Source organism: Muntiacus reevesi, chromosome 1 (genome assembly GCF_963930625.1).
Source record: "Muntiacus reevesi chromosome 1, mMunRee1.1, whole genome shotgun sequence".
NCBI lineage: Eukaryota > Metazoa > Chordata > Mammalia > Artiodactyla > Cervidae > Muntiacus > Muntiacus reevesi.
Genome location: NC_089249.1, coordinates 183,557,551 through 183,582,753, shown reverse-complemented (window position 1 = coordinate 183,582,753; position 25,203 = coordinate 183,557,551). Strand labels below are relative to the sequence as shown.

The 25,203-nt window shown below is 56.7% G+C and overlaps 1 protein-coding gene across 1 annotated transcript in view; it reads right to left on the bottom strand.

Moving 5' to 3' along the window:
* The window catches only part of ELL (elongation factor for RNA polymerase II), an 82,345-nt gene extending 57,142 nt beyond the window's left edge, over window positions 1–25,203 (bottom strand). The window contains exon 1 of the mRNA XM_065917402.1: window positions 25,047–25,203. Within this exon, the coding sequence (XP_065773474.1) occupies window positions 25,047–25,181 (135 nt within the window). The 5' untranslated portion in view covers window positions 25,182–25,203. The remainder of the gene's footprint in view (window positions 1–25,046) is intronic.

Sequence of the window (25,203 nt, the reverse complement as noted above, 5' to 3'; positions counted from 1 at the left end):
CAGTTCCGCCCGTGCAAGACTGGAACTCGCTCCCTCCTCCACCTCCTGAGCCAGCAGCACCTGGACACCAGCCACTTTCAGGCAGGTGGGATCTCAGGACCAACTCGCCTAGGATTTCATATGATTAGCTACAGAAAGCAGCAGAAGCACTGCAGCAAGGTGGAGGGCAGAGGCAGAGGCAGGGACCCAGCAACCAATGAGAGAGATGCCGCCCTGTCCGCCGAGGACCCCTCAGCACAGCCTCAGAGCTGGATGACAGAGTGACGCTGCGAGAGGTGTTCTGACGAGGCGAAGGGTGGTGATGAGCCACGACCAGAAGGATGGGTGGCGCGCAGACCTTAAGGGAAGCCAGGCCAGGGAAAGGCAGTGGGGAGGGAAGGGCCTGAGCGCCCAGAGGGGCAGGGCGCGGTCCCACGCGCACATGGACCAGGGGACAGGAGCGCGTAAGCAGCACAGGGCCGGGAGGGGTGGGGGACACTGGGCCCTGCATCTCCTGCTCACTCGTGTTCCCATCAGCTGCCCCCTGTAGCAGAAGAAGGGAGGCGGGAGCCCTAGACAGAGACACCAGCCTTACGGAGGCTGAGCCAGGCAGAGCAGAGTGCTGGGGGGGGGGGGGGGTGGGCAAGAGGGGGCCACAGCCCGAGGGGGCGGACAGAAGCCAGGTCCCCTGCACAGCCACTTCAGGGGGGTCTGCCCTGGGGGAGGGGACAGGCTGCCCTGATGGTGGGGGTTTGGACACCCCAACAGATGACATCCAGGGCTGGGACAGGTGTGGAGACGTGGCTGAGGGCATCCTCTCCTCAGGGTGACAGTGGTGAGCGGAGGATGCCCCTACACTTGGCCCTTCATTTGATGCTCCCCTCAATCCCTTTCTACCTCCAGGGCAGGGGCAAATGCTCCCTCCTCACCCACCCAGGGAGAAACTGAGGCTTGGGCCAGGCCTCAGTCCCATGACAGGGGAGGAGGACTGGCCGGGCCCTCCCGCAGCGGCCTTTCAGCATCACCAAGCCAAACATCAGCTCGTGACGGCCTCAAGCTGTAGAAGCTGTGCCTGAGTGCACGGCGCGCCGGAGGGAGCAAACCCCACCTCGCCCGGACACCTCCGCTGCCCACGGGAGGCCCTCGAGCGTGGACACTGGCTGAGATTCCAAATGAAGCAGGAGACTCCCACTGCTTTCTGTGATCTTGGAGACCGTGGAGCCAGAGCCGCTGCCAGACTCGGAAGCAGCAGGGCCTCCGGAGGGGTGACCCAGGCAAGGAGCGGCCCTCCACGCCTCGCTCAGCTGTTCGCCAGGCCGGACCTGAGAGACCCAGTCCCACGCCACACTTGTGGGTGACAGAGCCCACCTTCCTGGGCTTGAACATAAATAAAACCAGGTCAGGTGTGAGAAGTAACTTTTTTCCAAGTTACTAGAAGGTTAGTCTGTGTAGGAGACACACTGAGGCCAGCCTCAGTGACGGGAGGAGCGCAGTGGCCTCTCGTTGTGGCCGGAACATCGAGCCTTCTGAGTGAGCAAACATCACGAAACACCTTGAAGGAAAGCTCAAGCCACCCGCCTTCCTACTCACCAAGCCCAGGTCGACAAAAACCATTTTATCTCAGGCCTGAAATTAGATTCGGGCGCAGCTTACCATCTGCGCCATCACAGAAGTAGAACCTGGCGGGACTCCCAGGCCAGCTGCCTCGGCGGAAACAGGACCAGAAGGTCTATTTAGGAAAGGAAGACAGAACGGTCCCACTGGAGCTGAGAGTTGTGTACGGCAGCAGTGACTGCACAGCACAATCCAAACCCTTTCTGAACCTGTAAGCTAGGAACCCAGAATCGAGCAGTTAAGAAGTCAGGTTAACTTGCGGGCCCTCGGCTGGTCCGGCCTCACATCACCAACATGCTGCCCCGGGATCCCAGGGTCCCCTCCTCCATACCACTCCAAGCCATTCAAACTCAAGCCAGAGCTGGGGTGCAGGGAGGGGCTGGGTGCTGCCTGAAAGCTGAGGCAGCACCTGGAGGGGTCCCGTCCTTTCAGTAGGAGATCAGAGCAGTGCACTGGCCCAGCTTCCACACCAATCAACCGGTCCCCGCAGAGCTGGAACCAAAGGCTTCAGAACAAGAATGACACATGGGGCTCCCAACAGCCGTTGTGAACCAAAGACAAAACTTCAGTCTCGGGGCCCAGAACTAATTTCAGAAAACTCGCTTCCACTTCTGGGTCTGCCATTTAGAAGCTGTGTGACCTAAGTAAGACACTTAACCTCTCTGACTTGGTCACACAGGGCTGGCAATAACTCAGCAGCTGCTTGAAACTGCATACGGAACAGTACAAACCGGCTCTGCCACATGTGAGCTCCAGCTCCTATCTCTCTGTTTCTGAATCTTGTTAAATAAACCACTGCAACACTCTTTAAAACAACAACAACCCAGACACCAGGAAGAAGGCAAGGAGAAGAGGCCTCCAAGAAGCTTCAGGGTGAGGGAGCCCATCCTCTAACCAGCCGTGTGGCCTTGGGAGACAGACTTCATGCCTGAGCTAGTTAGTTTTCTCATCTGCGAAATGGGAACGACCTTGTTCATGGCTTTCAAGGCAGTAAGGGCACTGCAGGGGTAGCCTGGGTCACATGATCTCACCGAGTCTGCTCTCCCATCAGGGAAACAACTGGCCGCAGGGGAAGAGGGCTGAAGAAAGGGCGCTTAAGGGCCCCAGGCACGCTGAGAGGCCCCAGCAGGGACAGCTGACAAGACAGACTCGGACAAAGGGAGCACCCGGTCCCCAAACCAAGAGAACCATCAGGGCCACAGAACCTTTCCCAAAACTGTATTGATGACCTCAAATAATACTCAACAAAGTGATGATGAGTCAATAAAAAGTGCTCATTTAGGGACTTCCTTGGTGGTCCACGGGCTTCCCTGGTGGCTCAGAGGGTAAAACATCTGCCTGCAATGCGGGAGACCCAGGTTCGATCCCTGAGTCAGGAAGATCCCCTGGAAAATAAAATGGCAACCAACTCCGGTACTCTTGCCTGGAAAATCCCATGGACAGAGAAGCCTGGTAGGCTACTGTCCATGTGACTGAAGAGTCGGACACGACTGACCGACCTCACTCTCCCTCTCTCTCTTGTTGGTCCAGTGATTAAGAATTCCAATGCATGAAGGCGGAGCCGGGGTGGGGGGGGGGGGTGCCTAGCAGAGGTTCAATCCCTGGTCAGGGAACTGAGATCCCACATGTCACACGGTATGGCCAAAAAATTTAAAGCAAGCAAGAAAGAGAAGTGCTCATTTAAGTAAAACATGACCACTAGCCACACTCCTGTCTTCTGTCACCTCTACCATGCATATGGTGGGTAACTCTGCAAGGACCCCAGTGCATCTCAGCATTTGACTGACTCCCCTTGGAACGTGCTCACCAAGCACTCACCACGCAGACATCTGACATGGATTCCTTTAACAGCCCCCCACCCTCTGGTCATGACACTTGAAATTCTGCAGTTCTGTGAAGTAATTAGCCTCCACTAATAAAAAAAAATTAAAAAAAAAAAAAAAGAAATCCTGCAGTTCAAATCCAGTGCCCTCCAAGCAAGACCTGTCGGCAGAGTCCTCCTCAAGGAATCAACTCTGACAAAGGTAGAAACAGGAACCACCCAAACGCTGGGGAAACTGTGGCTTCCTTCAGGGAAGCAGTGATGTGTTGGGGCTGATGGGTAGTGTATCCTCATCTCAGTCGAGGCCGGCACAGCACCAGGGCCCGGACTTCTCGGTGAGCCACGAGAAGTCACCACGCCCGGAGACAGGCAGCACACGTCCCATGGCCTAGGTATAGTCCCCCTAACTGACCACTCCCACCTCCTGAAGTTGGCATGGGTTCACTCTACATACATGGAATAACTCTGGGAACCAACAGGAGTCATGCAGAATGTAGTATTTTCCAATCCACAATCATGTTTTTTCCACTAATATGTCACGGAGGTAAATGCAAGCAAATCCAAGACCCTGAAAACTAGCCTAACAACACAGTCTAAGTGCTTCAAAGTCATCAGCCAGCTGGGTCCATGGTCAAACTTTAAGAAAGTGACAAATGGCCAGGTGGTTTCCGCCTTCACACATCTGATTTGCCAGAGAAGAACCTATGAGTAAGCACTGCTCACAGGGACAGCCAGGCCAAAACTCACAGCAGGTGAGGTGATCTTGTCCAATCAGGAATGAGATGGGTCACTCCTGGGAGAAGGAATGACCACGCCACAGTGCCATCCCGGTGAGCAGACAGCACTCAGGTAGCATCCTGTGAGAGAGCTGCCGAGGTTAATCTGCACTGGAGTGAGCCCCAGTAAAAGACACACACACCCCAATAAGAAAAGGTGATGAATATGGTACAGACTGAGAAGATAGTGCAAGTGGTTGAAACACAGAAGTCCCCAAGAAAACAAAAATGAGAGATTTTCTTTGCCCAGCACTGCTATAAAATTAGGAAGAATAAGACAATCTAGTGTGCAAAAGGATGTGGGAAACATCCTGGGACACACTCACAGAGGTGGCAAGAAAAGTCAGTTGTTGCTGGACTTCCTTGGTGACGCAGGGGTAAGAATCTGCCTGCCAATGCAGGGGACACAAGTTCAATCCCTGGTCCAGGAAGATTCCACATGCCTCGGAGCAACTAAGCCCACGTACCACAACTTCTGAGCCTGAGCTCTAAAGCTGGCGAGCCACAACTACTGAGCCTGCGTGCCCTCAATGAAGAGCAGCCCCTGCTCGCCCCAAATAGAGAAAGACCATGCAAAGCAACGAAGACTACGGACAGACAAAAATAAACAATTACTATAAAATAATTTAAAAAAATTTTAAAGGCAAGTCAGCTATTGTTGGGGGAGAGGAGGGGTGGTGGGGCGCTCCCCCGGCCCTCCCTCGAGTCTGTGGTCAGGCTGGTCAAACGTCTTGGGCACATGCCAATTGCTCAGCTGGAGTGCTGGGGTGGGACCTGAGGGGCCTCGGCACTTAGCAGGGTGTGCTCTGGGAGAGTGAGGTACTTCCCACTGGTCTATCTGACACACCTGGCTGCACCGTGTAAGAGCGAAACAAAGTTGGAAACCATTGATCCGGGAAGGGAAGGCCCAGTCAAATCCACAGGCTCGTGGCAGAGGCCTGGTGGGCACCAGGTCCTCTCATGCACTCTGTCCCTGGGAAGCATCCGGGGCTCCAGGAGGGCGCTTCCCGGTGGGCAAGGAGGAGGAGAGGCAGCAAGGGCACTGATGGCAGAGAGACATTTTTTTGGCACACGGCACAGGCTTGTGGGATTTTAATTCCTTGATCAGGGATCAAACCCACACCCCCTCCCCCCGCCCCCCACAGTGACCGCTCAGAGTCATAATCATGGAACCACCAGAGAATTCCCCAGGAGATTTTCAAAGAAAGTCTTGGGCAGCCGAGGAGAGAATGCTGTGGCCTCAGCAGTGGGACCCCAGGAACCCCGTGACTCACACCTGGCGGCCCACAAGGGTCCCCAGGAGCCGTAAGCAGCACCACCGCCCAGCTGGCCGAGATCAGGGCTTTGTTAACAGGGAGCAGACACTCCACGTTAGGCTACCAAACGTCCCAGAGCTCTGTAGGACAGGAGGGGCCCCATCACTGCAGCTGGATATCCCGCTAAGGAGCCACACACCCAGTCGAATGGCCAGTGACGCCCAGGGGCTCCAAGAAAGCAGCGGACCCAGAGAGAGACACGGCAGCCCTAGGGTGATGGGCCGTGAGAACACAGGGCAGGCCCCGTGTCTGTGGGTGCCGAGAGGCTTCCGGGAGCCGCAACCACAGCGCTATCTATGCTGACAGAGCGCTTTCCGAGAGTCGTGGTGTGACAGGAGGGAGTCAGAAGGCAACAGAGGGCATCAAGGGTGTCGGGGCTAAGGGGCACAGACCCCTAGGGAGGGCGGGGTGCAGGCCTGCACCTACGGCTCCAGGCGGAGGCCCTCGTGAGTAGCGAGCCTCGCCCTGTGGCATGCTGGTGATGGCGGTGCTGCAGGCTGCTGGGGCAGCTGGAACCAGAGTGAGCCCGCCTCAGTCAACCTTGCAAACGGGGACCCCCCCACGGAAAACCCTGCAACCAGCCAAATTAGGAGCAAACCTGTAGAGTCTCAACAAGGACATGTCAGGACCCCAAAGAGCAGCCTTTGGGGTTTCCCAAAACCCTACCCCGTGAAGGAGGACAAACAGCAGTGACACTACCCGCCACAGCCCACACCTCCAGGACAGAGGAGCAGGAAGGCAGGGCAAGCGGCATGGTCAATGCTCCGAGTGCAAACTCCACAACCTTCCTCTTTTGCTTCTGAGCCAAATGAGGGAAGAGGTTCCAGGCCCATAAATGCAGAATCCAAAAGCTCCTGGAGGGGAGAGCACTCAGCAGCCTGGCGAGGTTTGCGATGCCCACGGAGGGGCCTGGTCACTGGGAACGATTCAGGGCTCCATGCAGATGCCCCACGGCTGCCATCTGAGGTGCCTCCACCACAGGCAGGCTGAAGGGGCTAGAGCATCCTGGCAGTGGGAGGATACTGCCTGGGACCCCACGGGGCCAGCATCTCACCAACAGTCGCGAGCTCCTGAGCAGAGCTGGCCCCGACCCCGGGCCACCCAGCAGGGCCCCCGGCCCCCACCAGGGTGGACCATCACCTGCTTGATAAAGTGGCACGTTACAGCTGGTGAGGGACTCCCTGGCCGTCCAGTGCAGCCAAGTGCTGCAGCTAAAGACCCTACGAGCCCCAACGAAGAACCAAGGTCCTGCAGGGCTGCAACCAAGACCAGCGCAAGCAAATAAATGAATACATAAACACTGGGCTTCCCTGGTGGCTCAGAATCCAATCCCGGATCCGGGAAGATCCCACATGCCGCAGAGCAATGAAGCCCATGAGCCACAATTATTGAGCCTGTGTGCTGGAGACTGGAAGCCTCAACTACTGAGGCCCAAGTGCCCTAGAGCCCAGGCTCTCTAACAGGAGACCACTGTAATGAGGGGCCCCACTGCAGTTAGAGAGCGGCCCCCGCTCGTCAAAACCAGAGAAAAACCTGCACAGTAACGAAGGCCCAGCACAGACAAAAACAAAAATATAAAAATAAATAAATAGAGACTTCCTTGGTGGTCCACTAAGACTCTGTGCTCCCAATGTACAGGGCCCAGGTGTGATTCTTGGTCAGGGAGCAAGGTCCCGCATGCCACAACTAACAGATCCTGCACACCACCGCTAATAATTAATTGTTTAAAAAAATAAATATTTAAAATAAGTAAAAATAAAGCTGATTTTATTTGGTAAAAAGGGAAGCCGGATGGAAAAGAAAAAGTGTGAAACTCAGCATCACAGGCCAGGCCCAGGCCCGCCACAGGGCAAGTGCTGAGCAGTGGTCTGAGAGCTTTCTGGATATCCACCCCACAGCCCCGCACTGCTGCCCCAGGCAACTCCACAGGGAACTTTACCTCCACTTCACCACCCTGGGGTGAGAGCTGGGACAAAGCCAGTGAGGAGGAGGAGGCGGGGCTTTTATTTTTGGAAAAGGAATCTGGCAGAGCTGGAGGACCGGGAAGGGAGGGAATCAGACACAGGCAGCTGAGGAGAGCCCCCCACCGGGAAGACTCTCGGCCTCCAAGGCAGGGCTCTCCCTGCGGAGAGAGCTGAGCTGACAGCATCCTGGATCTGGAGGATGCTGGCCCCTGGAACTACACAACAGACTGTGCCCAATGAACTCGACATGGGGACCACACAGGAGCAGCGTCCCTCCGAGAGTTCACAGAACACGGTTCGCCCTGCTGCGGCAGGGTGTCAGCGCGGCCCCAGACGCCGCGACAGGAGCACATGCGCCTCAGAGGACACACAGCGCGCGGGGGCACAGGGAGAAGCAGGCCTCTGAACACAGACGGCAAGGGCAGGAGGGAGAAGCCCGTGAAGACCTGGAGCAATCAGACTTGGCCGCCTGGTGGAAAAACTGGGGGAACAGATGGGGGTTTGGGATGGACACGCACACACTGCTGTATTGAAAATGGATAACCAACAGGGTGCTACTGTGTAAGCACAGGGGACTCTGCTCAGTGTGAAGTGGCAGCCTGGAGGGGAGGGGAGTTAGGGGGAGATGGATACATGCATATGTTTGGCTGCGTCCCTTTGGGTCCACCTGAAACTATGGGAACATTGTTAATCGGCTATAGTCTAATGCAAAATAAAAAGTTAAAAAAAAAAAGACCCAGAGGACAAGGGTTTGAGGCACAGGCACACAGGCCATTTCCTGAAGCCTCTGCCTTGCAGTGGCGTGTGCAGGCCACCCTCCCCAACACTCTGGCCTCTCACCCTGATCTTGGCCCACCTAGAAGAGGACGGGCTTTCCGTCAGCACAGCCTCCTGGAGCGGAGGCTCTTCCTCACCACCTGCTCTGGCCCCAGGAGCTCCACTTTTCCAACAGGTCCCAGCAAACATTCCTTCTCCAGCAAGCCCTCCTGACCTGCGGTGGAATCTGAGCCCAATGGACTATGGCTTTTCACTCAGAACCCATGCGGCCTGGCACTGGGTCAGGTGCTGCCAAACTGGGGCTGCCACACCTGGGGTCTGGTTGCAGCCCACCCAAGGCAGAGAATAGGTGCCCTGGGCCAGACGCCTGGGGCCGACCGGGACCCGCCACGTCCATGTGCCACTGGTCTATCCCTTACAGTCAGGATCTCCCGGGTCTGGGGAGGGCCTGTCAGATGGCTGTCGTGTGCAGAGGACACACACATACACTGCTTCGAGCATCTCAGGTCCTGGAAGACAGGTGCCCGGCACTGTGCAGACAAGCTGGGGCAGTGCTGGGGGCCAGCCACCCTGCTGAGGGGTCTGCCCGCGTGGGCTGGCTGATGCCACTCTTGTTCTGTTTTTTAAATGCCATCCTGTGACTCTCTGAGTTACCAAAGTTTCAGGGCACATCCTGAGTGACAATGACGACACGGGGATCGCTGTTCTAAATTTCCCCTAAATTTTCCGCAGACTTCAGGATTCCTCCTGGACGCCTACATGAAACTGCGGTGCACATCTGATTTCTGTCACATTCATCTATGACTGGGCCGGAAAGGGAAGCAACTTGAGGCTCCAGAACCCACAATCCTAGCATCCGGTTTTCAGAGGAGCAGTAACCCTCTTCCCTCCAGAACTGGCCAGCTTGCCAGGCCTATGGAGCCCAGCAGCCAGACCTACCACCAGCTCGGTACCCCGCACAGGTTAATCTATGGGCTAATAAGTAACAAGCAAAATACAAGGCCCGATTTTAAAGAGTTCCCCAGGCTACATCCTGCCTAAGGCCTTGATTCACAAGGCTCTGTGCGTCGGGCTAAGTACCCACTCCCCACCTCTAATGCTCCCAGTGCTGTCATGGGAAATGCTACCTACACTGCCTGCTCTGCAAATCCCTGTACAGCCACCACAAAGTCCTGCCACCCAAGGTCCAGTCAACAGGCTTCAGGGGCCCACAAAGACCCTATCACCTTGAGCAGCAGAGGAGTTGGCTGGTCTGAGGTCTACAATGCTGGCACCCAGGAGACTCTTGGCCTAGAGCTCCAACAGAGAAGCAAACGCCTCCCTTTCAGAGACGCCTCAGGCCTTGACTTCTGCAGACAGCAAGGGATGTGGCCTGGAAGGAAGGGACAGACCCCCGCAACATGACCCCTATCTCGCAAGGGGCTAAGCTGAAGTCCAGACTCCAGTCAGCCCTCTCTTCCCGGTCCGGCTCGTGCACTGCGCTCTACAGCCGGTCTCCTACCCGGGCCCGCACTGAAGGAGGGACGGAGCTCAGACACCCAGAACCTCTGCATCCAGGCCTGCGGGGCGCCCACCAGAACGTGGGGCCGGAGGCCGCCAACCCAGGTCGGCAGGCTGGCTCAAAGGCAGCCCGGGTCTGCCAGGGTGAGGCATCCTGCCGTCTGCCCCAAGTCTGGGCCGTGAGTCCTCCGGGGCCTGCTCCAACGCTGCTGCGCTCGCCCAGCCCTGAGCTACGCAGTAACAGAGACACCTACCCTGGGTGCTCGCTCCTGAATGGCTGAGCCCTGGGAACAATGGCACCAGGAGCTCCAAGGAGGTGTGGAGAGACACCAGGTCCACTCAGACCAGCCACTCCCCTGGGCTGAGCGGTGCCCTGCAGATCACACACTTGGTCATTCCTGTCACCCAGTGCCAGGCCTCGGAATTCTCCCATGCGAGACCAAAACCAGGAGGAGTCGAGGCAGATGGCAGGAGCTGTGCGAAGGTCCCAGGATGAGGTACAACGAGAGGCCTGGCCCTGGAGCCCAGACTCTGCAGGATCACCTTCAACCCCTGTGGGAAACGGGGTCCAGAGCCTTGTGCCTTTGCATCCCTGCATCAGCCCACCTTCTGCAGACAACCCGTGAGCCTCACCCTGCGCACTTATGCACACACTGGGAGACTCCACTCTTATGGCCCAGCTCACCTGGCAGGGGGCGGGGGGTCAGTTATTAACCTCACCCACCCAATGGTAAGAAGGGGCCCTCCCCACAGAGACATCAGAGGGCAGGGCTAAGACCAGGGAGGGCCAGAACCATGTACCACCCATCCTACACTCGAACCCAAACACTGCCTCAGAATCCTTAACACAGCTCCACTTCCTGTCAGGAGAAGCTAGCCCAGATACCAGATCTCTACACACACGGCTCTGGACTAGCAGGGCTCTGGCACAGCAAAGGGAGCGAGCAGGGGCCTGATGCCCTCTCCTGAGCAGGCTGGAGACAAGTTGGACACAGGCCGCCAGGGCTGGCTGTCCTTGTCCCGCCTGCCAGATCTACTGTGAGCTGAGCGTATTTTGCTGGAACGAGCAGACATCTGTGAGCGTCCAATACCAAAAATAGTACAACCAGGGGAAGAAGGAACACATCCTTCTAGCTGCGGCCTGCCCCAGCCTCAGACATCTCTCAGCAGTCTCTCCACCCTGGGGTGTCCCCTGTGTCATCCTCCTTGGACCGCCCCCACCCCTCAAATTCCCCCTACACCATCCTTGCACATCCTGCAGCAGCTCGACAATTCCATCCAATTCTAAAAAGGAAGAAGTGACACTATCAGATAATGGCAAAATCATGCCTTTTCTGTGAACAGAACCCAGAAACCACAGCCCCTTGGCAGAGGCCTGCCCAAGGAGGCCTTCTCTGGGATCTGGTTCAGACTCACCCACAGATGGCGCCCATCAAGATCTAACTACAGGTGGCATTGGCCCAGAACTGAGAAAGCGCCAGAGGGTCACCAAAGCCACAAGCGCGGACCCTGCCTGTGAGTGCTCCCTCCTGGAGAACAGGAGGTGCCTGCTGCCCGCCGTCTCCACACCAGGGACCCATCTGAAACCAGTTACCTGACTGTTCCTCAGGGCGGGTAGCACACACTCGAAAACACTGTGTGGACAACTGACCCCTTGCTGGGCCAGCCCGGCCTTACACCCACGGGGCTGAGGCAGAGGGATCTGTGGGGGGCGTTCCGCCAGAGCCTGACTCGGATGGGGCAGACCCCTGCCCTCCCAGCTTTCCCAGGGACTCGCGCACAGCTGTTCCCACCCAGGCTGCGCAACTATGTTTTCCCAAGTTCACCAGAAGGTCACAAACAAAAAGGCCAGGCCCCCTGGAAGCTGTGCCAAGCCTGACACTGTGCCTGAGGAAAGCTGCTACCAGGAAAGCCAGCGCCTCCCATGAGGGGCGGAAAGCATGCAGAGCCTGCGTGAAACAGGAGTGCAGGCAGGCCCGAGTGGACCCCCTCGGGTCTGAGGCTCGCCACCACCTTCTAGACAGTCCCATTCGTGAAATGAAGGAGCGGGACCAGAAGAGCCGCCTGAAGCACGGGCCCAGCCTGAGACACGACACCACGCTGCCTGCCGGGGCTCACAGGCGGCTCACAACAGCACAGGGGCCGAGCGCCTGAGCTCTGCCCCGGGACAGCGCCGTCTGCTCACACACCCACCCAGCACGCCAGACCCCTCGCTGCAGGCCTCCTCCGTGAGGGGCCAGAGAGTCGCCGTCTCAGGCGCAGATGGCCAGACAGGCCCTGACGGGAAAGTCTGCCTCCGTCACAATGAGACAGCAGCCAGCCGCCGCCGCTGCACCCAGTGACTTACAAACCCTCCTGTGAGACTCCAAGGTAGGCACTGAAGAGAGGAACGTGCCTAACAGCGACATCATCGGCATCCTTACCTGAGCCTGCTCACCTAACCTGGTGGCAGACTGCCAGCACCTTGGTTTTGCAACACTGGGCACAACAGACTCAGCTTCTTCACGCGCAGAAGGTGGCCCTGGGAGTCCTACCACCAACCCCACAGGTAACGGGAGCAGCCAAAGGGGACATGGCGCAGGCTCACTGCCAGGACCTTGACAACGTGGAAGAGAGGCACCAGCCAACGCGGGCAAGACCAAGCTGAGCTTGCCCCCACTCTGGCCCCGTGAGTCAGGCTGCCATAACTCGGTTCAGTGGGCACTCCCCTTGGTGGGAGTGTGGCACTGGGACCCTTAAATCACTTCCTCCAGATGTGGGGAGAACCACAAAGTCCACAGCAGGAAGCTGCATTTCCCCAAAAAGTCACTGTTGAAACAAAAAGGAGGGGGGACTTCTCTGGTGCTGCAGTACACGGGACTCCGTCTGTCATGGGTTCAATCCCTGGTCCAGGAAGATTCACTTGCCACTGGGCAACTAAGCCCGTGAGCCACAACTACTGAAGCCAGCATACTCTAGAGCCCACAAGCCACAACTACTGAGCCTGCATGCTGCAACCACCAAAGCCCGCTCACCCAGAGCCTGTGCTCCGAAACAAGAGAAGCCACTGCAATAAGGAGCTCAAGTACCCCAAGGAAGAGTAGCCCCCACTCACCGCACCTAGAGAAAGCGGACACTCAGCAACAAAGACCCAGCACAACCAAAGAAGTTAAGTAAAATACAAATCAGTTAAGTTTTTAAAAGGGGGGTAGAGTATTTCCCTGCTGATCCAGTGGCTAAGACTGTGCTCCCAATGCAGGGAGCCAAGGTTCAATCCCTGGTCAGGCAACCAGACTGCCACATGCTGCAACTCAAGATCCCAGAGGCAGCAATGAAGAGGAAAGATCCCGAATGCCACAACTAAGGCCTGGTGCAGAACAAATAAATAAACATTTTTTAAAAAGGGAGGAATTTCCTGGCAGTCCAGTGGTTAAGTAAAGAAGGAAATGGCGGTCCACTGCAATACTCTTGCCTGGGAAATCGCATGGACAGAGAGGCCTGGCAGGCCACAGCCCCTGGGGTCGCCAAGAGCTGGACACAATTTAGCAACTAGACCGTCACCCACCAGCAGCAGTTAGGACGTGGTCACTGCCAGGGCTCGGCTTCAATCCCTGGCTGGGGAGCTAAGACCCTGCAAGCCTCTCGGCGTGGCAATCGGTCAATCAATTTAAAAAAGGGAAAAGGAAGAAGAAACCTGGTCAAGGAATTAAGATCCTACAAGCTGCACGGCAAGGTCATAAATAAGTAAGTAAATCGTTCCTTTTTTAAAGGAAAAGGAAAAAGGAACCTCCTGGCCTACTTATGCTCCACAGGGCAGTGGGACAGGGCACCGTGCCTCTGGGCCCCAGCGGTACCCCCACCAGGAAGCAGACATGACAGAGTGGTCACCCCAACCAGGGCCCATGGGTCCCCTCAGATCAGCCTCCCTGGACCGAGGGGACCAAGGGTGTGTGGCCAAGGCGCATGCATACATATACACACATGCACACACACACCGTACAAGAGGAGGAGAGGCAGAAGCAGGACCAGACAGGGGGCCCAACTTCCCCTGCAGGAGCCCGACCACCCAGAGGCAAGCGGCGGGGTTTGCCACAGGGTCCTCCTGCTGGCCTCCCCAGGCACCTTCACCCAGGCCCTGAGGTCAGATCAAGCACAGGAGTGGGGACAAAAGCACTAGAGGGACTGAAGGCTGAGGCTCAGCCTGCACCCGCCCAGTGCCCTACAAAGGGCAGTTCCAGGCCTTTGGGGTCTCCAGGCCGCTTCCCACCTGGAAGAAAGCCCATTTTCCAAAACATTCCCTCTGTGATTCAACATGGCCCCAAACGGCTAAACTGACAAAAACAAGAGCAGATTCTGTCCCATCCAGGTTCAGGACCAGGGAAGGGTCCGGCAGCCTCAGGTGCCTGTAGGGAGGCGCCCAGCCCCTCCTGGTCACATGAGCTCAGGACCTCCGTTTGGGTTTAGGGGAGTGGGGAGCGCAGAAGTCTTGCCTCTGGGAGGTCAGGAAGTAAAGAGGGTGGCTGAGAGCTGAGCTGCCTGGGCTGACTCATGTCACACACTCCCACTCTTCCCTGGCCCTCACCCTGCTCTGCCTGCCCCCTCCTGACAGGTTTTCTAGACTACCTAAGGTGAAAGTGTTGAAAATTTGAAACTGTTAGTCGCTCAGTTGTGTCTGACTCTTGGCAACTCCAAGGACTGTGGCCCACCAGGCTCCTCTGTCCATGGGATACTCCAGGCAAGGATACTGGAGTAGGTTGCCATGCCCTCCTCCAGGGGGTCTTCCTGACCCAGGGATCAAACCTGGGTCTCCTGTATTGCAGGCAGATTTTTTTTTACTGCCTAAGCCACCAGGGAAAATCACCCAAGGTACTTACTGACTCTCCCAACTTAAGCGATCCAGGTGCTGACTGGCCCGGGCTCCCGCACCGGCACCGCCATCTCTGCTCATCACTGTTCTCCTCCCCTGGTCACTGCATCACCACTTGACCACAGCTTCTCGTTCAGGGCGGGGCCGTACCTGCTCTCCCTGCCCTTCCTGTCATCTGCTCCCAGGTGACCCTGCTCAAGATCATCCCTCAGGCAGGCCTTGAAGTCGTGTATGTATTAAGTCACTTCAATCGTGTCCAACTCTTTGTGACCCCATGGACTGTAGTCGGCCAGGCTCCCCTATCCATGGGATTCTTCAGGCAAAAGTACTGGGGCGGGTTGCCATTTCCTCCTCCAGGGGGTCTTCCCGACCCAGAGATCAAACCTGTCTCTTATATCTCCTTCATTGGCAGAGGGGTTCCTTACCATTAGCACCACCTGGGAAGCCCTTGAAGCCAGCCCAAGCCTACCTCAAGTGTGGGTGCCAACACGCCCCGTTCTGCTGAGGCCAGGTTCTCTGTCACCCTCAACCAGGGAACTCCCAAGCCTATCAAGTGCCAGAGGCCCTCCAGACTGCAGCTCTCGTAAGAGAGTCACAAGTATCTTGGTGCATTTTAAAGGTTCCAAGACCACCTCTCACTCGTCAGAATGGTTACTGCCAACAAAAGAGAAGATAGCAAGTGTTGGTGAGGATGTTTACTTACCAGGCTCCTCCATCCATGGGGATTCTCCAGGCAAGAATACTGGAGTGGATTGCCATTTTCTTCTCCAGGGGATCTTCCCAACCCAGGGATCAAACCAGCGTTTCTTAAGTCTACTGCAGTGGGAGATGGGTTCTTTCCCACTAGCACCACCTGGGAAGCCTATCAAACCTGTAGGGGCAGACAACAGAACTGTGGCTGCCAGGGGCTGAGGGGGGAGAAAGTGGGAGATGAACGAGCTCTGGGGATGGGTGATGGTGACGGCTGCCAAGTCACGTGAACGTACTTCATGGCACTGAACTGTGTGCTTGAAAATGGTTAAGATGGCAAATGTATGCTATGTGAATTTTATAATTAAAGATAAAAGATAACAATAAAAAGAATGTTAAGGCTCTGAGAGGTCCCAGGTTTAAGACTGGGGTTGACTGGTCTCAGCATTGGCAAAGCCTCCCTGGCCACAACCTGCCCCAGTCCTGCCTGTCACAGGAGGAAGCCCCCAGGAGAAAATGTTCTTACCCAGAGTGAAGTCAGGCACGGGGCTGAGCCTTCCACAGGGAGCCCAGGAAGGGGTGGCAGCCATCTACACCCACACAAAGAAGAGCAGCCACAGCAACTCACTCAGGGCTTCCCTGGATGATGAAATTAACCCCAGCTTCCGGCCAGGCACCCCTTACCCCCACCTCCTCCGCTGCCCCCCAACCCCCAGTCTCCCTACTTCAACTGCTCTCTCGAATCTCACGCAGGCTTTCCTGGCCCTCCCGTAGGGTTTCACTTGCCCTGCATCCCCAGGGCACCTCCTGCCCATTGCCACTGCGTTTCTCTCTCTCATCTCGTCCCCCACCTTGTCACCATGCCCTCGGCTGGCCTCCCCCACAGGGATGCAGAGGCTGTAGGGCAAAGCCAACTCAGTCCGTCTAATAAACAGGACATGGAGGCCACGAGCACACATCCACGTGGGCAGAGAGGTAGGCCAGGGACTCCTCAGGCCCTACATGCCCATGTCCTGCCACTCCTGCCCAGAAAGAAGCCATAGATTCCAGGAAAGGGCAGGGGTGGACCCTCACTACTCAGCTTTTACACACCTTTGCCAGGGCCACACGCAGCCGAGCTGCTGATGGAGGGAAGAGAACTCTCCTGTCCCCTGCAACCTGGGGAGCAGCATTTTCGAATGGAGGGAGGTCTGACCCCTCGAGGCTGCCCTCCTGTGATTCCCCAAAGGCCACATGCTTGGGCACAACCTGAAGGCAAAGACAGAGCCACCACAGCCTGGGCTCTGGGCCTGGCTCCTCGTGCTCCACCATCAGCAGCCACCAACCCAGCTGGGCTCTGCTCACCGGCTGCCCCCCCACCACTGTCCACCAAGACCACAGACGGGGCCCAGCCCCCTCCAACACGGCGCGGGGGGCTTCGCAGGCACAGGGAAGCAGCTCAGAAAGACTGAGGAAATTCCCTTCATCCAGCTATCCTTCACTTCACAAAGAAACCTTTGGCAGCACAGACAAAGAAGTCGGTACTTACACTCCCAAGGCCTTCCCATTCTCAGGTCGTTTCTGGACGCACATACACACGCAGGGGGAGGCGGAGTGGTCAGCATCCATATGCCTCCCCTGCCTGACCTGGGAGGCCAGCACACCTGCAGGGGTGGCTTCAACCAGGGAAACTGAGGCTGGGGAAGAAGTCAGTAGCCCAGGGCCCCCATGTGGTCAGCAGGAGCTGGCTGGAGCTAGGCCACCTGATCCCAACGTGTAGCCTCCTTCGACAGAGACACCTCCTTGTGAGGACATCCTTCTGGCATATCTAAGATGGACAGAGCGCGGCCAGGCAAACGATGAGGAGACGACACCCCCCGACAGGCGTAGGCTGCAGAAAGCAGGGGTACCGGGAGAGCACACACTCGGGACAGACGTCCCTGGGCCATGCCTCAGCTTCCTGCGATGCAGGCCTACCTTCAGGAGAGCCCCGATGAGGGGCCAGCCACAGTGGGCGTGGACTTCAGCCCGCAGCCACCAGCAGCTTCGCATTTCTCGAAAGCAGGGCAGGCCAAGGCAGGCTGAGCTACCCCAGGACCGCCTGTTTAGTAGTGTGCCTAGGAACCACGGGAAGTGGTAAGCAGGCCTTGGGCCCCAACCCGATGTTCTCTGTGCGTGGACAGCATAGCCCACTTGCTTGTCTGCCCAAGAAGCTGACTAGGGGTGACACTGACCCCCAAATGCCGTCTCAGGTCCAGGGCCCAGCCTTGGTTCTCCCAGCATCCAGAACATCCACTATCCAGGAAGTGGTCAAGGCCAGCACAATCGAGGAAACCTGCCATCCAACTGCCCCCGAGCCACGAACACAATCCAAGAACCAGAAAAAGAAAGGCTGCTGGCTTCCACGGCTGCCACATTCATTCAAAACCACCTCTAAACTGCACTCGTTAGGACTCTGGCAAGATGCTCATGACATCTACACCCTGAGACAAAGGCAGCAACCCAGAAAGACACAGACCCTACAGCAGCCATCGCCACGGCCACACACACACATCTCCCACCTTCCTCGCGCTCTCGTCATTCAACCACTGCAGACCCACAGCAGCTCTCTGATGGCCCACAGCCGCCTTCCTCCCCTGCCAAGAGTCACTCCAGAGGCGACCACCAGCATCTCCTAAAGCCCTGCACAACCTGACTCTCACAAACCTAGCTCAGGGATGACAATAAGCCAGGAGCACAAAGGCATTTCCACTCTGTGCCCAGAATCAGGAAAGGTTAGATATGTCTACCTTCCCCACCCAGGTACAGGTGGCAGCCCCAACACTCCCACATCTGTCCTCCCGCCTGACCCCACGGGACCCCAGCTCAGGCATCCAAGTTTCTACCCCCAGTCTCCCCTGCTCCATGCCTGACAGAGCTGACAGTCCAACACCACAAAACAGACCATATCCTTCTTGGGTCTCAATTTCATCAGACAAGAGTTCAGTTGCTCAGCACCTGCAACCCTCGGCTCCGCTCCTCTCTGCAATTCTGCATGTCCACACGGCCCTCACTCAGCACAGGACAGAGGACAGGCTCCAGGCACCCGGGAATCCCCAGGATCGGTGTGATGCCAGAGGACTACAGACCTGTTCAGAGTCTGCACTGCAGGAGAAAACGCAGCCACTAAAAAGCAAAGCTGAGCACTGTGATTTAAAGAGAAAAAAAAAAGTTTATACAGTTTAAGGGAAGAATTGAGACCTAAGATTATATAAGGGGCTTCTCTGGTGGTTGAGTGGTTAACTACTGGGCAGTGATTTTGGAGTCCAAGAAATTAAAATCTGTCACTGCTTCCACTTTTTCCCCTTCTAGCTGCCATAAAATGATGGGACCAGATGCCATGATCTTAGGTTTTCAGGGTTTTTTTAGTTTAGTTTTTTGAATGTTCCGTTTTAAGCCAGTTTTTTCCATTCTCCTCTTTCACCCTCGTCAAGAGGCTCTTTAGTTCCTCTTCACTACTGAGCCCGCAAGCCACAACTAAAGAGCAGCCCATGCAACAAAGACCCAACACTCCTAAAAGTAAATATTTTTTTATCAATAAAACTTTATATTTAAAAAAAAGACCATATGAGAACACCACTGTGATAACTCAGTGCCTAGATGCAAGAAAGAGGAAGGCACCATGGTGTCAACAACAGACCATGGGAACAGGGAATCACTAGTATTCATCACCGAGTTATACTGCTTTTACGGTAAAAAGAAAGAAATTCTGACACATATCACTTTTAAATAGGACTTCAGTGACCCCACAGGTTTCCCTGATAGTTCAGTTGGTAAAGGATCTGCCTGCAATGCAGGAGAGCCCGGTTCGATTCTGGGTCGGGGAGATCCCCTGGAGACGGGGCAGGCTACCCACTCCAGTATCCTTGGGCTTCCCTGCTGGCTCGGCTGGTAAAGAGTCCACCAGCAATGCGGGAGACCTGGGTTCAATCCCTGGGGAAGGAAAGGTTACCCACTCCCGTATTCTGGTCTGGAGAATTCCATGGACTGTATAGTCCACGAGGTCGCAAAGAGTCAGACACGACTGAGCGACTTTCACTTCACTTCAGTGACCCCACAAACTTCCCACACCCGTGAGGACCCCTCCCCTCTGGAGGGGTTGTGGCTAGTCACCAACACACCCTGTGACCTGGTGACTCAGCCGGGAGCCACATCTCAGTGGGGCCAGGGAGGGTCCAGCTGGGAGGGTGTAATTAGCATCAGACTCCAGTGCAGCCCCTGAGTGTGGGGACAGGAGGTCTCCCCCTGGATGCTTTACTTGGACACCAGCTTCTTCATTAAAAAAGCAAAGTGACAGAACTGTACGTCGTGGCTGTCTATGCCACTTACTACATAACTGGTCAGAGGCTGTCTCTGGAGGGACTGTTCTAGAATACATCCATTTGGGCTCTGGGTGACTGCAGGGTGGCCATGTATTGCAAAAGATGAGATCTCAGACAACTCCGGGTCACACAAGCCACCGAGAAGAAAGAAGACCAAAAAGAAAGTCATAGAGGCAGAGCAAGGGAGCCAGGCCCTACAAACGAGGATGCCGCGGAGGCAAACCCAAAGGCGCAGGACGGACTGACCGCCGGGCACGGCGAGCAGCGCTGCTGCCACAAAGACGCAGCTCTCTCAAAACCAGGGTCTGCTCTGGGACCAGGAGAAGCAGTCTTGTTTTTCAAGGACTTCCCACAGATGTCACAATCCGGGTATGATGTCAAAACTACTTCAAGGGTGATGAACTCTGGCCTTGCCGATGAGTCAACAGAGGATGGGTTTCCGAGAGCCGACGACTGTTTACACACAGTCACCATGGCGAACAGCTGTCGGAAACCCAGTCAAGGGTCACAGCGGCCGACGGGGTGCTTGGCCCCTCACACACAGCCTCACAGGCTAGCCGCAGAAATGACCAGCACTCACCCCACACCCCAGGCTGCTCGCCTGCCCTCAGTACCTGTGAGGCATGCTCCTTCTGGGAGGGGCTCCCCACCCTTCAGAGGGGGCAAAGCTCAAGGCCACACACTGCATCCAGCCAGGGGCCCGACTCCTTCTCCAGACTCGGCCTCCCACAGTCTTGACCCGTGTCCTCATCTGAGCGATGGGACCCGCTCCCCACCTGGGGCTGACAGCCAGGAGACGAGATGAGTCACGTGTACGGCTCAGGACAGCGCGAGCACGTGGGGCACGACCCACAGGCACTGGTTATCACCTGCAGGCTTTCTCAAGGGAGAGGGGACACAGGACCGTCACAGCTGGCAACTTTAGGCACCTGCATGGCCACTCACGTCACTGACACTCCAGGGGCCTAGAATGCTGGCATTTCATAAGGACTGGAGACCACAGTGGGGCTCCCTTTCAGAGCTAAGTCCTAGTGGCTCAAACTCCCTCCTAACTTGAGAGGCAGCCTGGGCCAAGTGAGGACAATCCAAGTGACCTCAGCAAGCAATACGGCCCCTCAGAGCCTCAACTGCCCACAATAAACAGTGGGAACAAGAAGCTAGTCTACCGGTCAAGACTCAGGAAGATGATATGTGCCTGGACAAAGGGCTTACAGGGACCTGGCTGGAAGCCAGGAGGGGCAGCAAATTTACCTAGTCACTATTCCTAAAGACAGCCTATCTGAAAAGCAGACATGGCTGGCAAGAAGCCACCTGGTTAGGGCCAAGTGGGGTGCCCCACCCAGGAAGGGGAGACGAACCCACCTCACGCAGCTAGCCCCTTAGCAGCAGGCGAGCAGCCCCCAGTGTCAGTCCAAAACAGCCTCGTGGTATCTGCTGCAGAGCCCCTCTTCCTACGCCCGTCCCAGGACAGAGCCCTGTAGCCACCTCCACCCCTTTACCTAGCCCCCAGGCCCCACCCTCAGCAAACACCCTCCCAGCCCCTCATGTTTTAAGGCCTGTACATGCGCCATGCCTGGGGACCCCTCGCCCAGCAGACCTCAGCTCTGGCATGCCCTGCGTGTGCCTCTCTTAGCGCCCTCTCACGTCACCCCGTTTTATTTCCTTCCTGACACTGGCCGCTGACAAGCTCTTCATGCTGATTTCCGTGCCACCCTGTTCATTATCTGTCTCCTGCCTCTAGCATGCCAGCGAGAGAGACTAGGGACACATTCTGGTCACTGGTAAACATCTAGCCCCTGAGCGGTGTCCCTGTACAGACGGGGCACTCAAATCAGATTCAGGAAGATAGTCTCCCCTAGTCTCTGCTCAAACCTGCAGGTGGGAACCAGCCCTGGGTCCCCACACCAAGTGCTGAGACCCTGGGAGGGATCAGGGCTGCACACGTGCCAAAAGCCCCAGGAGGAGTCGGAGCTCAGAGCAGGCAGGGCCCGAGACCCTCGGAGTCCGGAGAGGAGGACCGGGTGCTCGGAGGGCTCAGGTACTAGGACCCTCACAGCCCCGAGAGAAGAATCCAGAGCTCAGAGCGGGATTGGGCACTGAGACACCCCCAACCCCGAGGGCGGGATTAGGAGCTAAGAGGGCGCAGGGACTGGCACACTCATAGCCCTAAAGAGGAGAAGGACCCAGAGCAGCCGCTGGGATCCTCAGATATCTGAGGAGGAGGAGCTGGACTGGGAGGGGTCAGGCACAGAACCAAGGCCTCACGCAGGTACGCCTGAGATGCAGAGATTCAAACCCAGACAGGCTCCAGTTCGCAGGTTTCTTGGGCCCTTCCCTGAGCCCTCAATTTTCCCTAAACAACAACATCTTCCTCTCAAGAAACTTATAATCCAGGAGAGGAGGGGGTCACTCAGCAACAGACCCATCAAATCTGATGATGAAATATCCACGTGATCGAGGAAGATGCCCCAGCAAAGATCACTTCCCTCAGAGTCACTATCAGGGACACTTCTCTGAACAGACCCATGATGCGATCCTGAAGTGATGGGCTGTGTTTACACGTCCTCTCTCTTCTCTCCCGGAAATAACCCATCACAGCGAAAAGGGAGATCCACGGGAGTGCCTTGGGACACACTCAAGACCGCACGACACCCCAGTCTGGACAGTGGCAGCCACGCGCAACTTCACCTTCACCTTCCACCACGTTCCGGGCTGCTCACTGGGTCTACAAAAGACAGCTCAGACTCCAGACCCCCCGGGAGACGGGAGCTGTCAGGGACTCCTACTTGGGCTAGTCCAATAGCTAGGATTACAGGCTCCTGGGAGCCACAGAGAAAGTTTTGAAGGAAGCTCCTCTCCAGTTTCCTGCCACATCTGAGTTTGTAAAACCTCTTTGCCATTACAGCTCACCCTTGAACAACACCGGGGTTAGGGGCACCAAACCTCTAACAGTCAAAAATTGTGAATAAACTTTATAGTCGGCCCTCCATATCCTGAGTTCCACATCTGCAGAGTCAACCAACCGTGGGTCCCCTAGTACTACGGTACGTGTTTGGTGAAAAAAAAAAAAACCCATGTACAAATGGGCACTTCAAACCTGTGCTGTCCAAGGGGCAATTTAAAGTAAAACATAAACATAAACTAACAACATAAAGTACAACATAAAGAACAACATAAAGTAAAAGTGAAAACCCTCCCTCTCCACAGGTTCCCACTGGCAAACCATATAGCCGCAGCGCTAGAGAAGAGAAAACTCTAAACTGTGACAGTCATACAAATGAGGATGCAACAACACACATATTGTGCTAACAGCCAATGCACTTCTGTAGTCGCACAGGTTCATCAGTCACCTTCCCCATGCCCACCGCCCAAGAACATTGAGTGCCCGAGCTGCCCCGGCCTTACCTCAGTCCACGACACCGCCTGTCTGGTGGGATTAAATACAAAATTGCCAAGAAACTTAAATCACCTGTCAGCCTCTGAGAAAAATGAAAGTTTGAGTCACCCCCAAAACTCAGCCCAACCAGTCAGGTTAACACGACCGGCTTGCAGGAGCAGCTCTGCCAGGGAGCCCCTTCTGGCTGATCAACACTGACGCACACAGCTGGGCTCTGCGTGGGACAAACTTGAGTCTGCAGTTATACCTTCACCCTCACAGGAGGAATATCCAGCTTAAGGGATGTAACCAACACCCTAAATTAAAAATAGCAGCGTGACAGCATGAGGTGGACGCACAGGCGGGCCTTCCGGGCGACTGGAGCCAGGGAGGGCAGCATGGCAGGGAAGGCGGGGCTCCCAAGCCACCGTGACCAGGTGCCAAGCTCACCTCATTTACACGACGCAGGAGCTCTTCCCCAGCTGTTTCGAGGAAAGCCCACCTTCCTGCAGGACGAGTCAGAATTGCCCAGGGGGAAAAAAGACTCTGGGCTGGGATTCCACAAGGAAGGGAGGCTCCAGCTGGCCACCCGGCCCCCTCCTCCTCACCTGCAGGGGCACCCCAGCCTCACCTGGGGGAACCCCTTTTGGACACGGTGGGCGCTTGCTCTTCCAAAATGGATGAATTCCCAGTTCAATGAAGGGGAAACTGAGACACAAGGAGAGGAAGGAAACTGCCCCCCAAAGTGAGAAGCAGGGCGGGGTGGGCACTGGGAACAGAACAGGGAAAGAAACTCCGGGCTTAGCTAATGGTGCCGAACAAGTCCAGGGCAGGAAGAAAGCCACATTCCTTCCTAGTTAGTCTCTCTCCTAACCCGCCCGAGGCCCCCCCATCCCCAGTACACACACACACAGGGCAGCGCCTCCCTGAACCTGACACCAGACCCAACCCCCTAACCACAGGCTCTGAAGTCCCTACTTTCCAGGCAAAGAGGAAAAGGACCCCCCCAACCATTTCCCCTCAGGACCTGAGCACTGGGCACCTGCAACTTCTGTGCCAACACAGGATGAGGGCGCCATGACACACACAGAAATGGGAAGAAGCAGTTTCTGACCACGGGCCCAGATGTGCTCCCGAGTCAGGCCTTGAGAGATGGTGCAAAGAAACCCATCCCCAACACCCTCTCCCCGGGGGGCCAGGTGGCAGAACTGAAACACCTCGAACTTCCCCAGAAGGGCCCAAGTCGGCCCCTGAGAAGTTTGAGAGTCAGCGGCCAGGTGCAGTGGCCAGAGTGCCTCCCCAGGTGCCCACCACAGGCTTCCAGCCTAGGAAAGGCTCCACGCCAGCAACCCCCCACCAAAAGACTCCCTCTTCCTAAAGGTGTCCAGCGATTCAGGATCACCTGGGGAGCTGGGGAAACGCTGTCAGGATCTGCCCAAACTTCCCTTCCCAAGAAATATGAGTGAACCCAACTCCAGGAGCCTCACTGGAAAGCGTCAAAGACGGCCCCCATGTGCAGACAGACCCTCCCCACACAAACTGAACAGGACCCCACAGGCGCCCCGACAGCGGTGACCCACTGACCCACCCTGCCAGTGACCTAGACGGAAAAGCTGTTCCCGGGAGCGCAGTCAGCCATCCCTACCAGTCTCCCTGCCAAGCAGCCAGAGAAGTCCTAACCCCCCACCTCCCGTGCCCGGACAGCGCTGCCTCCACTCCCTGCCCTGGTCAGGTGAGAAAACTAGTTCCTGCCCAGGTGCCGGGTGAGTCCGGAAAGGCCCGGACGCCTCCAGGTGCCGACAAAGACGCCCCCCGGATCCGGCGCGCGAGTTCTGGCCCGTCGGCCACCCTCGGCCGACCGCCAGGGTCGCCTCCCCGAGCCGAGGTTCCCCGCTCTCCGAGTGGGACATGCGCCCACCCGCTGGCCCAGAAACCGGCGAGCAACACCTCAGACGCCGGACCCCTCACCCCCAAGCCAGGACGCCGCGGAGAGGGGCGCGCGAGGCCGACCTGTGCCCCGACGCCCGCGCCGAGTCCGTCCCTCACCTGGCTGGCGCGGTAGCTCTCGAAGGCCCTCAGGGCACTGTCGGTGAGCTTCACATGGAACACGGACACCTTGCTGCCGTCGCTCACCCGCCCGCACGACAGCCCGTAGCTCCGATCCTCCTTCAGCGCCGCCATCTTGCGACCATCGCTCCCCCGC